Source organism: Rhinolophus ferrumequinum, chromosome 8, assembly GCF_004115265.2.
Source record: "Rhinolophus ferrumequinum isolate MPI-CBG mRhiFer1 chromosome 8, mRhiFer1_v1.p, whole genome shotgun sequence".
NCBI classification, from domain to species: domain Eukaryota; kingdom Metazoa; phylum Chordata; class Mammalia; order Chiroptera; family Rhinolophidae; genus Rhinolophus; species Rhinolophus ferrumequinum.
Genome location: NC_046291.1, coordinates 38,185,033 through 38,198,781, shown reverse-complemented (window position 1 = coordinate 38,198,781; position 13,749 = coordinate 38,185,033). Strand labels below are relative to the sequence as shown.

General features: G+C 38.2%; 1 protein-coding gene across 3 annotated transcripts in view; it reads left to right on the top strand.

Annotated features, from left to right (window-relative positions):
* The first annotated feature begins 2,242 nt into the window (after nt 1-2,242).
* GLS (glutaminase) overlaps nt 2,243-13,749 on the top strand; it is a 75,199-nt gene continuing 63,692 nt past the window's right edge. Inside the window, exon 1 of one of the 3 annotated variants that reach the window (XM_033111834.1) lies at nt 2,243-2,888. In XM_033111834.1, the coding sequence (XP_032967725.1) occupies nt 2,482-2,888 (407 nt within the window). In that variant the 5' untranslated portion in view covers nt 2,243-2,481. The remainder of the gene's footprint in view (nt 2,889-13,749) is intronic. The other 2 variants (XM_033111833.1, XM_033111832.1) reach the window with 2 other exon arrangements.

Here is a 13,749-nt window from a genome sequence, read left to right as displayed (position 1 = left end):
GCTTCTAGGTAGAATAGAAACAAACTACATACATTCCAATTTTTCCTTTGGATGGTTGATTTCCTTCTCATGACTATGACACCATAACCCATTGTAAAATAGCTGCACTTACAGGTACCTAGTAACAAAGAGGAAGTCTAAAAGTAGTTCTGACAGTCCAGCCACATGTTAACCTGGAGAGCCATTTTCTATTTGTAGATATTTTGGGGGACTACTGCATGTGCATAAAATGTTTTTATAGGGATAGATTTTGTTTATATGATGATATGATTTGATAGGTGAATAATTAACCTAATGGAAATAGTAATTAACCTCAATTCATAGTTCCAAAGTTGTATTTGATTAGAATACATCACTAAAGATTAAAAAACTTATATAAAATGAAGAAAGGAATCAAATAAAAGCATTCATGAATTATATTTTTATTCTATTTGTTGTTTCAATGTGCTGTCTATAACTTTTTCTTTGGTCTTCTCAAAGAAGGGGTTAGACTTCAGCAGACAAAGTTTTTCTAAATGTTAGGAGACGACATCTGTACATTCTCACCAGCTCATCCCTGAAAGTAAAACTCTAGAAAATAATCTATTACTAGGTTTGCTCTTTATATTTGTTAAGTATACTATGAAGTAGTTAAACCTTTAACCATTGGAAAGAATTTTCATAGAAAAATTACAAACTGAGAAAAAAACCAGGAGGAAAATAATAACTGGATTTGTCAATAGCTCTGATGTGGTTGAAGGAAAGGAGGCAGTCCAAATTGGTAACTAGTTATATATAAGACATGGGAAAATATTCCTGTTTATGTCATTGACAAGTCAGACTGGAAAAGTTAGGCAGCGGTAGTATTTGTTACCTTTCCTCCAAAATTGATGTTCCTTTTCCCAAATATATTATTACTTTGACTCATCAGTTTTAGTGACAGTAACATTAAGTAGTAATAAAAGCCCTATAAATAATTTGCAATTGTCTTAAAAATTTTTTAATGTGATTAAGTGCTTTACACAATAGCTTTTTCTGGTTAAAGAGTAGATAGAAGAAACTTAAACATGGCAACACTATGACATGACAAAAGTCACATAACCTGCAGGTACAGCCAGATTTCCTAATTATTAAACTAATGCAATATTTTAAGATTCATTAGATTACTAAATCCGGTGATTAGTTAACGATGCACCTGACACACCTTTTCAGTTTCACAAAACTCCTGCCCTTAACCTGTGTGGATATTTGCATTTAAACCTACTTGTTTCAGGAAATCATCTAAAAACATTTTTGTCGTGGAGTAGAGTGTATATGTAGGCTCAGAGAAAAATTCAGAGTTTATCAGATCCTTGCTTGTTTTTCCAGGTCCAAAAGGATAAATGGATAAAGTGATATCAGGCTGAAATGATTTAGAGAACCAGTATCCAGATGCTTCTATTTTAAAATGATGAAGCAGCTTTTAAAATATTAAAGTATTTACATTTTGCTTTCAAGCAAAGTAGTGTTGAAGGAATCATTGCTATTCAAACATATTTTTTTAGATATTGGTGTACATTAAAAAAATTGTTTTTAAAGGAAAGCAGCGATATTCTGGAATTTCCCCCTCTCGCTCTCCTCAGAACTCCAACCTTCCAAATGGCTAAGTCGCATAGCTGAAAGGATTTTGCTCATTTTTTCCAAAACACTTCACATCTGGATAGTCGCCAAACATGACAAGTTTCAAGTAAATGTAACAGTTGGGAGAGGGATGAGGCTCGTCTGGGGCTGCTTTCGTGGGACCGCGGCCCTCACAGGCGTCGTCACACGCCCTTACCCGATAGTCGGGGGGCCAGCTGCAAGCTTGGACCAGCCGAGCTCCGGCCAGCCCCGCTGACCGCCGGGCTCTCAGCTGAAGAGGCTCTTGCCCATCAGTCTCCCCTGCAGTTTGAGGTCCCAGAGTCCATCCGCTTCGTAAAAGATGAGACTCCTGGGCCCCTAATTCCCAAATAGTGCACCCTCAGGGGTGGCAAACAGCGGAAAGGGGCTGCTCTGGAGCCCGGCCTGCGGAGCCTCACACGTCAGATTGACTTCTCTCCCCGCCCCGTCCCCCGCCGTCAGTCCCCCGCCCGACTCTTCGCGCACCAAGCGCCGAGAGAAATTTGACTGCTCCAGTAACCAATCAGAAGAGAGGTCGAGAATTTGAGCCAATCAGAGTAAGCTAAGTGGGCAGGCCGCCGGCGTCCTCCCGCCCCCCAGAAGGGGGAGCGTGGAATGTCTCTAGCCTTCCCTTACGCTTCACCCTCAGTGCGGAGCCCTCGGCGGAGAGAGGAGAAGCGGCCACTGGCAACCTCCGGAGCAGCGGTAGCGGCTGTGAGAACCGGAACCACACCCACACTCACATCGCTGCCCCTGTCCTCACTTGTCTTCTCGCCGTCCCACGGGAGAACACATCTTCGAAGAGCTGCCGCCCACGCCCCGAGCATCCTCCCGGGTGGATCCAACACTAACTGACCGGGCGGCATGATGCGGCTTCGAGGCTCAGCAATGCTGCGGGACCTGCTCCTGCGGCCGCCTGCCGCCGCCAGCGCGGCTCTGAAGCGGGTGCAGCCCCTCGCTACCCTGTGTTGGCGCGTCCGGAGCGGGGGACTGGAGGCCGCGGGGCCGGCGGCCGCAGCGCGGATCTACCCCTGGTGGGGCGGGGGCGGGCGGCCGGCTGAGCCCCTCGCGCGGGGCCTGTCCAGCTCCCCCTCAGAGATTCTGCAGGAGCTGGGCAAGGGGGGCACGCAGCAGCAGCAGCCGCCGCAGCAGCAGCAGCCCGGGGCGTCGCCGCCCGCGGCCCCGCCGGCGCCCGGCCCTAAGGACGGCCCCGGGGAGACAGACGCTCTTGGCAACAGCGAGGGCAAGGAGCTTGTAGCCTCAGGCGAAAAGTGAGTTTCTCCGCTGGGCGGAGGAGGCCTCGATCCGCTTGGGGCCCGGGCCCGGGAGGGGCCTATGGTGGGGCGGGATAGGAGCGGAGGCTCGAGAAAGAGAAAGAAAGAGATGCCGGGCGGCCTGCGCCGTCTGCGCCATGTGATTAGGCCCGGCCGCACCCGAGCCTTCCCCGCCTGTGCCCCTCCGTTGGGCCCTCACTTCCCTTCCCCGCCCCTGGGGCCGGCCGCCGGGTTGGAGCGGTGGAGGGGCAGGTCTGGTCCCCCTCCCGCCCAGAAGCGGTGCCTGCCTGACCCACGCCGCGTGCTCCGCGCCGCGGCCCCGGGCTGCAGCACCTGGCCGCCCTCCCAGCCCTTCGTGGGTGATGCCATATGAACATCTCCACTGAGTGACATTTAGGGGTCGAGGGTTGAACAAAGCCAGTGCCTTCCTGACTGGTCGCTTTTCTAAGCTCGAGTTTCCTTTCTGCCCTTTTTCACTCTCTGCCACCATCTCTTTGGAAGCCTAATGTGGCAGAGTATTCTTAACATTTCTGGAGGGGCTCCTTCAGGCGTGTGTATAGCCATCCTTGGCACCGGAAATAATGTTTCCGAAACCAGATTAGGAGGAAAAGGGTCACGTGGCCAAGAAGATGTGGCCCTCAGTACAGACCACCTGTTTGCACTGGGGACCGGCTTTGGCCTGTCAGATGTCTTGCTGGAGATGGGCGAGTTTTTGAAAATAAAAGTCAAGAGTAGCCAAGGTGAAATGTGATGGGTAAAACATTAACTGCAAAATTCAAGTGAAGTAGCTTTGTGTCTTAAATTGTGACAGGATGTTAACTCATCTACACCGCATAGCAGTTTAGTCTTAAAATTGGTTTTTCTTACACAATGTGTGAAGCAGTTTCCTGGCTATTTTGTCTTGTGTAGTATAAATGGACAAATTGTTTTCCCAATGTGGGAACATATTTACCTGGCTGCTTTCTTTATACCCTACTATTTTTCTGACATTGTACTGACATTATGTGACCCGTTTTGCCTCCCTTTTACTTATGTTACTATCTCCAGCCCCAGAATATCTTAATGTCAAACTGAAAGTGTGATTCTTATGTTTTTAATCTCAGGTCTGCTTAATGTTTCCTGTAATTGAAGTTGGCACCTTCCTAAAAACATTCCAAGCTAAAGTTTTCCCAGACTGAAAAAAAATGTTATTTTTAAAAAATCACTTGGTGCTGGGCAAAATTTGTGATATTCTGTGATAATGCTTTTGTGCCACAAAGTAGCCTATGACCGTGGGCAGGTCATTTAACAGCTTAAATCTCTTCAAGTTCTAAAAAGCTAAACTTTTGTTAAATTTCTACCTCTCTAATATTTTTTAGGGACTAGAATGTGTATGCTCAGTCTCATCTGGTATGATGAGATTTACTTTATCTGGTTTACCAAGCAGGTAACTAGATCAAATACCTGTTCCCAGAGTTACGGAATTGCAAAATGCAATTATTAACATTTAGAAGTTGTCCTTAAAGGCTAAAGGATGGGAACTGCTTATTGACAGCCCTGCATAAAAAAGTGTCCTGTCTTGGGGCAGCCAGTTAGCTCAGTTGGTTAGGGAAAAAAAGGCAACACTGAAGTACAGTAAAGGGAAGTGCAATAAAAATGAGGTATGCTTGTATATGATAATCTTGAGAGATTTCAATCTAGGATTTCAAGAGTGAACCCCAGTTGTCTCCAATTTACATATAAAGTGAAGAGGACTGGCCTCAAGATTGTGAAAACATTTTTTTAATCTGGTTAAAAGATTATATTTTCTGAATGATCTGGTTTCCAAATGTAGCTCTCCTCCTTTGACTCCTTCCATTTTGCCTTTATGTGATAAACATTTTCCTTATACTGGGAGGTAAGCTTTCAGTTGATCCTGTTATCCTTTCTAATACTTAGCTTTCAAAGCATAGGTCATCCCTCACAGTCAGCGAGCCACCTGGAACGCCAGCACTCAGGCCTCTGCCAGGTTTTTTTTTATAGAGGATTATTAAAAGAAATAGCCAGGTGAAAAATGAGTTAACATTTTGTAAAGGGCTTGGAACAATATTTGGCATGTGTTAAATAGAACCTAACTGTTTGTTAAATAAGTAAGAATCAAATTGCTTCGTTTATTGTAAAACCTGATGAGGACATCGTCCTTTGAATTTTAGGCCCACATGAAAAATTTATTTTGGTTTTTCAGTTTCCAGAAAAAATTTCTGTTGAGAAATTGTTGTACTTATATGAAACTATGTGATTTGCATTATGTGCCTTTTAGCCCTGCTTACCAGAAAGCTCAGAGTGATTTTAATACTTAACCATAGCAATTTTAGTTCACATGGCTGGGATATTTGCTTTTTCTCCTTTCCTTGGTCTAACTATATTTTATGAACCATATCATATTATGTTCTGGAAGGAGGTGGGATATAAGCAAGTTACCTACTTATCTTTTTTTCCGTAGTCAGTCTCTTTGAACCAGTTTCATTCTAGGCTGTGCCATCTTCTTCAATCAACTTCAATTTCTGGTTTAGTTTCTCAGTTTAGGTTAAGATTACTATGATCTTAAATGTCTTATGGGAAAATGTAATGATCTTTGCTCAGTTTTCCATGTGTTGCTCTTATTTAACTTTATTACCATCATTCTATCATTTTGAAAAACACTTTGCTTGGCCCTCCTCATTTTTTTAAGTTGTTCTCTCTGCTTTCCTGACTCTTTTAGGGTTTGTTCACTGGGTAAATCCTGAGGCTGAGGCCTTTCCTACTTTTTCACTTGTCTGCCTTCTCAACAGCATATCCCTTCTCTCAGCTTTGACTCTCATCTTTGTGTAGGAAGTGTTTTATCTCCCATCCAAGCTCTGTTCTTACATAACCTCCACATATCTGATGACTTCAAATTTAAAATCTGTACCCTCCTATCCTTTTGTCTTATTTCAATCTATTTTGCATAATGTTTTGAGATAAATGATAGAGTTTTAATCTCAAAATATCACTGTCCGTCCAGAAAACCAGTACGGAACCATGCTGTAGCATTACAGATTCTTGATTTACCTTTATGCCAATGCTTGCCCACCATGCCTATTTTTATCAGTGTCTCTTCTCTGTCAAATATGGCATACTTCCTTTCTGTAAAGCCCAGAAGTGTATATCTTAGGGTCCCTGGGAAGGGTTGACAGGTGGGGATGAGGGGGCATTTTTAAGTTACTTTTTGTTTGAACATTTTATTATTTAATTAGAAAGGAAAAGAGATACAAGAGAGTGGGATTAGGCTGGGAAAATATCAATACATATATGCTCTTTAGAAAGTATGTAATTCACACATGGTACCATATTGAAGGTATTCCATTAAAACAACAATGAAATTATTCTTCCCCTATCAGATTGGCAGATGTGAAGTTAAATCAAGTGATGCAAAAGGTGTTGAGAAATGGGAACTCTTACATTGCTGGTGGTAGTATAAATTGGTTCAGTTATTTTGGAGGGCAGTTTGGTAGTATCTTTTAAAAACTACATACCCATGATGCAGTAATTGTCATGGCATACACAAAGTCATGGCATTTTAAAAATCTATTTTGAATTAAATAAGCATAATTAAAAGTACTATATTAAAAGTGAAAGTGCAAGGAAAAATTATTTCAGCCAGCTTCAGGTACTATGTTTTGGAAGTTCATAATTATTTTTAATAAATGGAAAACAAGGGGCAGAGTCATTACATCCTATGCTGTGAGACTTGAATTTCAAAATAAATACTTATATATTTCAACAAACATTGAATTAGTTCTATAGAACAGTTCTGATAATAAAGTTGAGACAGTATTTGGCAGATACAGATAATATATTTGGAATCAAAAGACAGAACCTCTGTTGAAAAAGGTGACAAATTCTGTTATGATCCTTTAATAATGTATTTGCTTTTCTTTTGTAAAAGGGAACATATTTTCAATTCACTTAAACTAAAATCAAGATTGAAAGTACAGTTAATTTTGGGAAGCTTCTCAATGAACCCCTCAGTCATTTTATTTGTGATTTCCTCAATATTAAAACAATTTTTGGTTAGTTATCAGTGAGTTTTAGTTTTGTTTTAATGGCATCATAACATTTTGTGCTGCCCAATGTTTATATTAAACCACACATCTATTTAGCCGTTGATACTGTATCTGTACATAGTCTATAATTAATAAACTGCATGCTACTAATTAATATTTAGATGCAGTTCACTGAAAGAGCATGAATTAGATCTAAAGTTTCATCTCCTTCAGTTTTAGCTTTTTGATTCCAGGCTGTACTGTTTCACAAAGAAGTCTGTCTACCTCACAATCAACTAGTTCAGGATATGACTACCAAATAGATAGAATTGAATCTTTTTTGTGAGGTAATATGTAGGGGAAAATAATTGGGTAGGGGCAATATTTTAAACTGAAAAAGACAGATGAATGTCACCTTGAAGAGAATATTGTTGAAGATATTTGTGGGTTTCTTCAAGTTTTAAAAATTATTTGAAATTAGTAAAATGCTGTACTAGAGGTATTGAGGTAAAGAAAAAATTATGGCTATAGAAACTGAAAGTCTAATTGTAGGATTTGTGTTCTTTAAGGAGCTCAATCTTTAAACCCTTTATAAACCAAGTAGTTGCCTGTCTGTGCCTTTTCACCAATTAGGTCATTTTCAATAAGAGGAATGCTTAAGAAAACTTAGTGAACTTACATATTTATAAAAACAGTTACTAATTACTGATATTTCTAAGTGAGGTAAATAGCTTTCAGGTAGAGACACTTACCATGATTTTATCCTGAAATCTAGTCAGTTATAAAATTGCTTTGGGTACGAAATAAAATGCATATGATTAATTACTGCACTTGGTGATTTTTGCGACCACTTACAATGTAGAATCAAAAAGGTTAATGTATCTTGACTTCCTTTGGGAAGTATTCTCTGGTTGGTATGTGACATTATTGCTTACTAAAGAAATGTTTATACTGAAAACACTAATTTTAAAGCATAGAGCTATTGCTGCTATTGCATAAAGAACAAAAAGTTGATAGCTTTCAGGATTTAGAAATGTATATTTTTTGATACTAATTTCTGATGCAGGCCTCTAAAGATTTTAAAATTGTCATTGTTGAGGATATTTTGAGTATCATTGGTGGGAGTCATTAAGAGTACAGACTTTATGAAGAACAGTTTTTAAACTACGTGAAGAGCTTTAAATATATTCATACCTTTTAAAGAATCTAGGCTAGTAATAAACTGGTATAGAAAGATTCACTAATATTTTTGGCACAGTATTCGTATTAGAGAAAAGTTGGGAAAACTTTTGTTCAGCATTAGTGGAATGGTTAAGTAAATTATGGTATATACATGTGAGAGTTTTTTATTCAGTTATTTAAAATGTATACAGATGCTTTTTAGGGATATAAGAAAATAAAATGTTAAGCCAAAAGTAGAGTACCAATTTTTATGTGGTATGATCTCATTCTCACCTTCTATACCCAGTTCTGCTTAGCTTCTTAAAAAAAAAAAAAATTGTAAAATACATGTAACAAAAACTTGTAACCATTTTTAAGTGTACAATTCAGTGGCATTAAGTACTCCCCTTTTAAAAATAACCCAAATAATTGAGCTTTTTGTGTAAAATGTGTGTGCATAGGTCCCGAGTCAGTAAAATTTATGGTCTTTAGTTCGGGAATGTGGGAGGACATCTATTTTTAGCAACCCAAAAACTGAGAATTAGAGTTGGAAGTGACTATAAAGACATCTAATTCCACCTCATTGTACATATTTTATAAACTCTCACAGATATTAAGTGATCTAACCAAGTTCATACAATATTAGGACTTTTTTTTTCCCATCACTTTTTTTAGGTTTATTGGAAGAGACTTAAAAACCCATCTCCCCAGCTGATGTTTGTTTTCCTTTTGTTATACTCCCCACAAATTATTTTTTTTTATCTCTACTTAAATACTTCTTGACAAGAGAGTTCACTCCTTTTGAAGGCCGGCAGCCCATTCCATTTTCAGAGCTGTTTTATTTTATGAGTAACTCGTTTGCCTTTCATTAATTTCTGCCTATATATTTTAGTTATTTTGAAATCAGCTCTAGTGTGATATCAAAGTGGTTAATGTGACAGAATTCACATAATACCTGGATTTTTACAACTAGAATGATTTATTAAAGGATACTTGTTTGAAGCAGTACGTGGTTGCAAGGACTAACAGAACAGAGTTGGACATTAGGGACTTGATCGGTCATGTCCTTATCTTACCATCAGAGCCAGGCCGATTGCCCCCTGGGTTAGACTTCTAAAACTGTACACTTGGGTAAATTGCCATTAGCTGATACGGACAGCGTAGCCACTTTCTCATTTAAAGCTGGCTTTTATGCTTACTTTGGCTTACTCTTGAATAAATTTCATCGAAGTCCATCAGAACAGAAGCCCTAATTTAATGTAATCTCATCCTCGCTTTGTACAGGATGCAGTTTTAAAAAGGCAGAGCAAAAATTTAATTATCTAACGTAAGTAATTATTAACATGTTGGTTAGAAATTCTTCAATATGTAAGGAGTTTCATTTTTTCATTATTCTGAATGAACTCCAGGTATTCCTCCTGAAATGAAGTGCCAACAACTGAGCACAGTTGGTGTGACATATGTCAATGGAAGAACGTCCAGCCTAAGAAAAAGTCTTATAAGAGTTTATTTGAACCACACTGACAATTGCAGGGAAGCAAAATCCCAACAGATTGAGAAAATGCTCCGGAGAATGGCAGTTTTGCAGCTTATTTTATACATTAGAATCAAAGGAGGAGATGTAAGGAGGGGTACATGAAATTCATTGGTGGTAGATTAGAGAGGCAGTAGAATGCAAAGCAGGTAAATCTCTGAGAGAATAAAAAGCAAAGTGGAGAGACACATACTTTTACATCTGTGGGCACAAGATATTAAGGTTTATAATACATAGAGAAGGTGTGTAGGCAACTTTCCACGCTCTGGTGCTGGTCGTTGTGCCTTAGATGCACAAAGACAATTGACAATTTCAAAGGTAAATATTGACCTTTGTCAGGGAAGCTACAGACCTAAGCCATGACTGCCCACCATGACACACTTTTAGTTAGGAATTTTTATGTTCAGACCAGCCTGTGTGATGACTCTCCATCTCGGTTTGTAAGGTCCATCATACGGGCCTCCCATTTGTCAGGTTGGTTTTAGTAAGCGCTCCATTTTTCGTCCACACATAGCAGGAAGAATCTAGGACTAGAAACCGAAGATCAGCTTTCTACGACTAATTCTGGTAGTGCCACTTAAGAGTTGTATGACATTGGACATGCTGCTTGACTTTTTCCTTATCTGTAAAATTGGGGACAGTTTGCCTACTTTGCTTTACTGGCTAGGATTTTAAGATAAAACACAGGAAGGCCCTTTTTTAAACAGTAAAGTCTTAAAAGATGTAAGATTTTGTTTTTAAATTCCATCTACAACTTTGGGGCAAAGTGACTTGGAGAATAAGCAGAATTTTCACTTTGTTAGACTTATGATGCTATACGGTCAGCCACTTTAAATTCGTCTTTCAGCCTCAGGTTTAATCTGCTATTTGCTGGTGTTGATGGATATTTAGTATCAGTGAGATCCCTATAAATTCAAAATGATAAACTGATTATTCCTTAAACAGCTCAATCTTTTTTTAAAGATTTATTTTTTTAAATGAGGACATAGTAAAAACATCAAAACATTATTTTGTATTCTGTTAATGGGTCTCAATTTTTTAACCTAGTTGAGAAAAATGTTTTTGATTATCTGATAGGTTTACCATGCAATACTGTGCGTTTGAGTTACATGGGGTTGCCCCCTTAACCGCCCGCCCCCACAAATTAAGAACGAATTTACCCCAACCTTGAAGGTTTATAGTTTGGAGAGGTGAGGTAATATGAAACGTTGTTTAACAAAGTAAGGCAGTATAGTTGGTTTCAATTTTTCCCCCTGTTATTTTGCAGTTCTTAGTAAAGACTTGCTTTTCATTTTCCTCCTTTTGTTTAATAATGGAGTTTTTTATTTATAAAATTTTGAACTGATGAGGGTAAGTTTGCAATTTGCTCTTAATTATAAATTATAAACTTTATTTCCCTCACCCGTCAAGATAAAATTGCTTCATTTTGTGCTTCCTAATACTTTTCTTACACTTTCTTCACAGTACTTGTCCCATTTGCTGTAGTCTTGGCTCTCCTGACAGCAGCCTTCCGTTATTCCTCTTTATATCCGCAGTGCTTGACACATAATAGACTATGTAAGAGAAGTGCAAACTTAGTGATGCAGCCAGTACTGCTAAAGAGACTAGTATAGCGAATCTGATTGGGAAAGCCCTCTGAAACCATTGGAATGATCATTGATACCTTACAGGTATAAGAGGGTTATAAACAGAAGGCATATTTGGTAAAATATAAGGATGAGATAAAAGGATTTACTTACAGGTAAGTGAGTCTAGTCAATTACGTTGGTGAATTATATGTGATAAGAATAGATAGTACAAAGTCACATTATAGAGAATTGAATACCAGACTGGTGAGTTAGTTTTAACTGCCCTTTGGTATTGGAAAACTGGTTGATGAGTAAACAAAGATCGTGCTTCTTTTCATGTTGGGGAAATTGGCCCTGACTTTAAACTCCATATGCAGATTTGGGGGGAGGTAGTTTCCTGATTTACTGGTTTACTTATATAGATTTCTATCAACCCTGAAAATTAGGTATTTTAATAGCTCATAGATAAAAACAGGAACCTTAATTCATATATTCTATGCTCTAGTTGTTTGCTATTTACAATCACTCAGTGAAGGCTTACCTTCATTGCTTTGGTCATTTGACTTCTTTTGCCCAAAATCCCCTTTTGTTGCCATGTTTCCAGCTCCTACCCATCTTTCAAGTCTATCTCAAATTCCACCCCTCCAACAAAACCTTTGCCTTATTAGTCCACAGTGAAGTAATTTTTCAGTAATTGGATCCCATAGTTCCTTTCTTGTAATTCCTTATTACATGTTCTTCCATGTAATTCCTTACTACATGTTCTATTTCCCTTTTAGATTGTAGTAAGCAATGACTAACAATGTTGTACGTGTCGTAGATAGCAGTTAAATTCATGGGAATTGGAAAAAAAATTTCTTAAGTCATTTCTGTTTTCTAGGCAGGAATTTTATGTGAGTAGTGTAGAGGAAGGAATGGGTAAAAAAGGAACAAAATGATGGTGAAAGGATCTTAAAGGCAGAAATTAGAAAGAAAATGAGGGTGAATAAAAGGAAAGAAACAAAAAGGTATGAAACAAAGATTTTTCTTTGGATTTATTAATCTACCATGTTTCCCCGAAAATAAGACCTAGCCGGACCATCAGCTCTAATGTGTCTTTTGGAGCAAATATATATATTTGCACACACACATACATATAAAACATACCGTGTATAATTTACACGGAATGCATATTGTATTTTAGTTGCTGAGTGTCATAGCCATTTTATGTTTTTCTCTAAGGAATCTAGAGGGCTCACTCGAGTTTATTAATAATTGTTGATGTTACGATTTGAAATACTGCTATAAGCTATTTTTATCATTAAAACTTAAATACCTCTCAAGGACTTTCTAGTTACTGAAAACTAAGGTTTTAGATCTTGAATTTTAATACTGTGTTTCCCCGAAAATAAGACCTAGCCAGATAATCAGCTCTAATGCATCTTTTGGAGCAAAAATTAATATAAGACCCAGTCTTATTTTACTGTACTATAAGACCGGGTCTTATATAATATAATAATATAATATAATGCTCCAAAAGACGCATTAGAGCTGATTGTCTGGCTAGGTCTTATTTTCAGGGAAACGGGGTAGCAAAATACCTTACTGTGAAGCATTGCCAAAATGCCATGTACAATTTGGGGATAAAAAGAGGGCTGATATCAAGAAAGATCTTTGGAGTAATTTCTACCTGTTTGAAAGTTTGGGGAGAATCTCTGCATGTTTGTTCACCACACTGTTGAAGCTAACTTATTCTCAGATCAGATTCTGAGCTTTTAAATGCTAAGATAGGTCATACTTTCTTACCAATTTTGACCATTTGTTTTGTGAGCATATTTTTTTAGAGGTGACTTAAATCTCTCTCCTATGGATAAAAATTAGTCTTGTCCAAAAGCAAGTATATATTTACCTTTTTTTGCTATCTGTGGCCATAACATGGTCAGTTTAATTTTTTTGCAGTATGTACCATAAGTTAAAGAAGTGTATACACTATGTTATTTACATAGCTTTTAGGCAAAGCAAATACCGTTTACCGGTATGAAAAATACATAGAAAGCTTATTCTGCAGTTTTTTAAAATGATGAACTACCACTATCTGAAGCTTATTTGACAAACCATTTTCTGTAAATAATTGGCATGTTGTTTTCCACTGATCTTTTTTTTTTTGACAGCTGGCTCAATTTTTTTTTCTTTAAATATTAAGTCATTAGTATTGTTGAACACTGTTTAATGGTTTTAGATCAGGGTAAGACCAAGAAAAATTGTACCTTATAACAATAATAACTAGCTAGTAAGTTTGAGAGCCATTATATTGTACGGGTAAATGGTTTAAACTCTGGATTCAGAGAAACTATGTTCTAAATCCGTATCTGCCACTTTGCAGTCTTGGGAAGTTTCATTTGTCTGAGCCTCTGCTTCCTCATCTGTGAAATGGGGATAAAGTCATTCATCTTCTTAACAAATAATAAATTTATTGAGCTACTATATACCAGGAACCATACTCTATTTTGGATAATAATAGTACCTTCTGTCATAAGATCATTGGAGGGATTAAATTAGAATGCATGCAAAACACTTAGCAGAGTGTTTAGAAG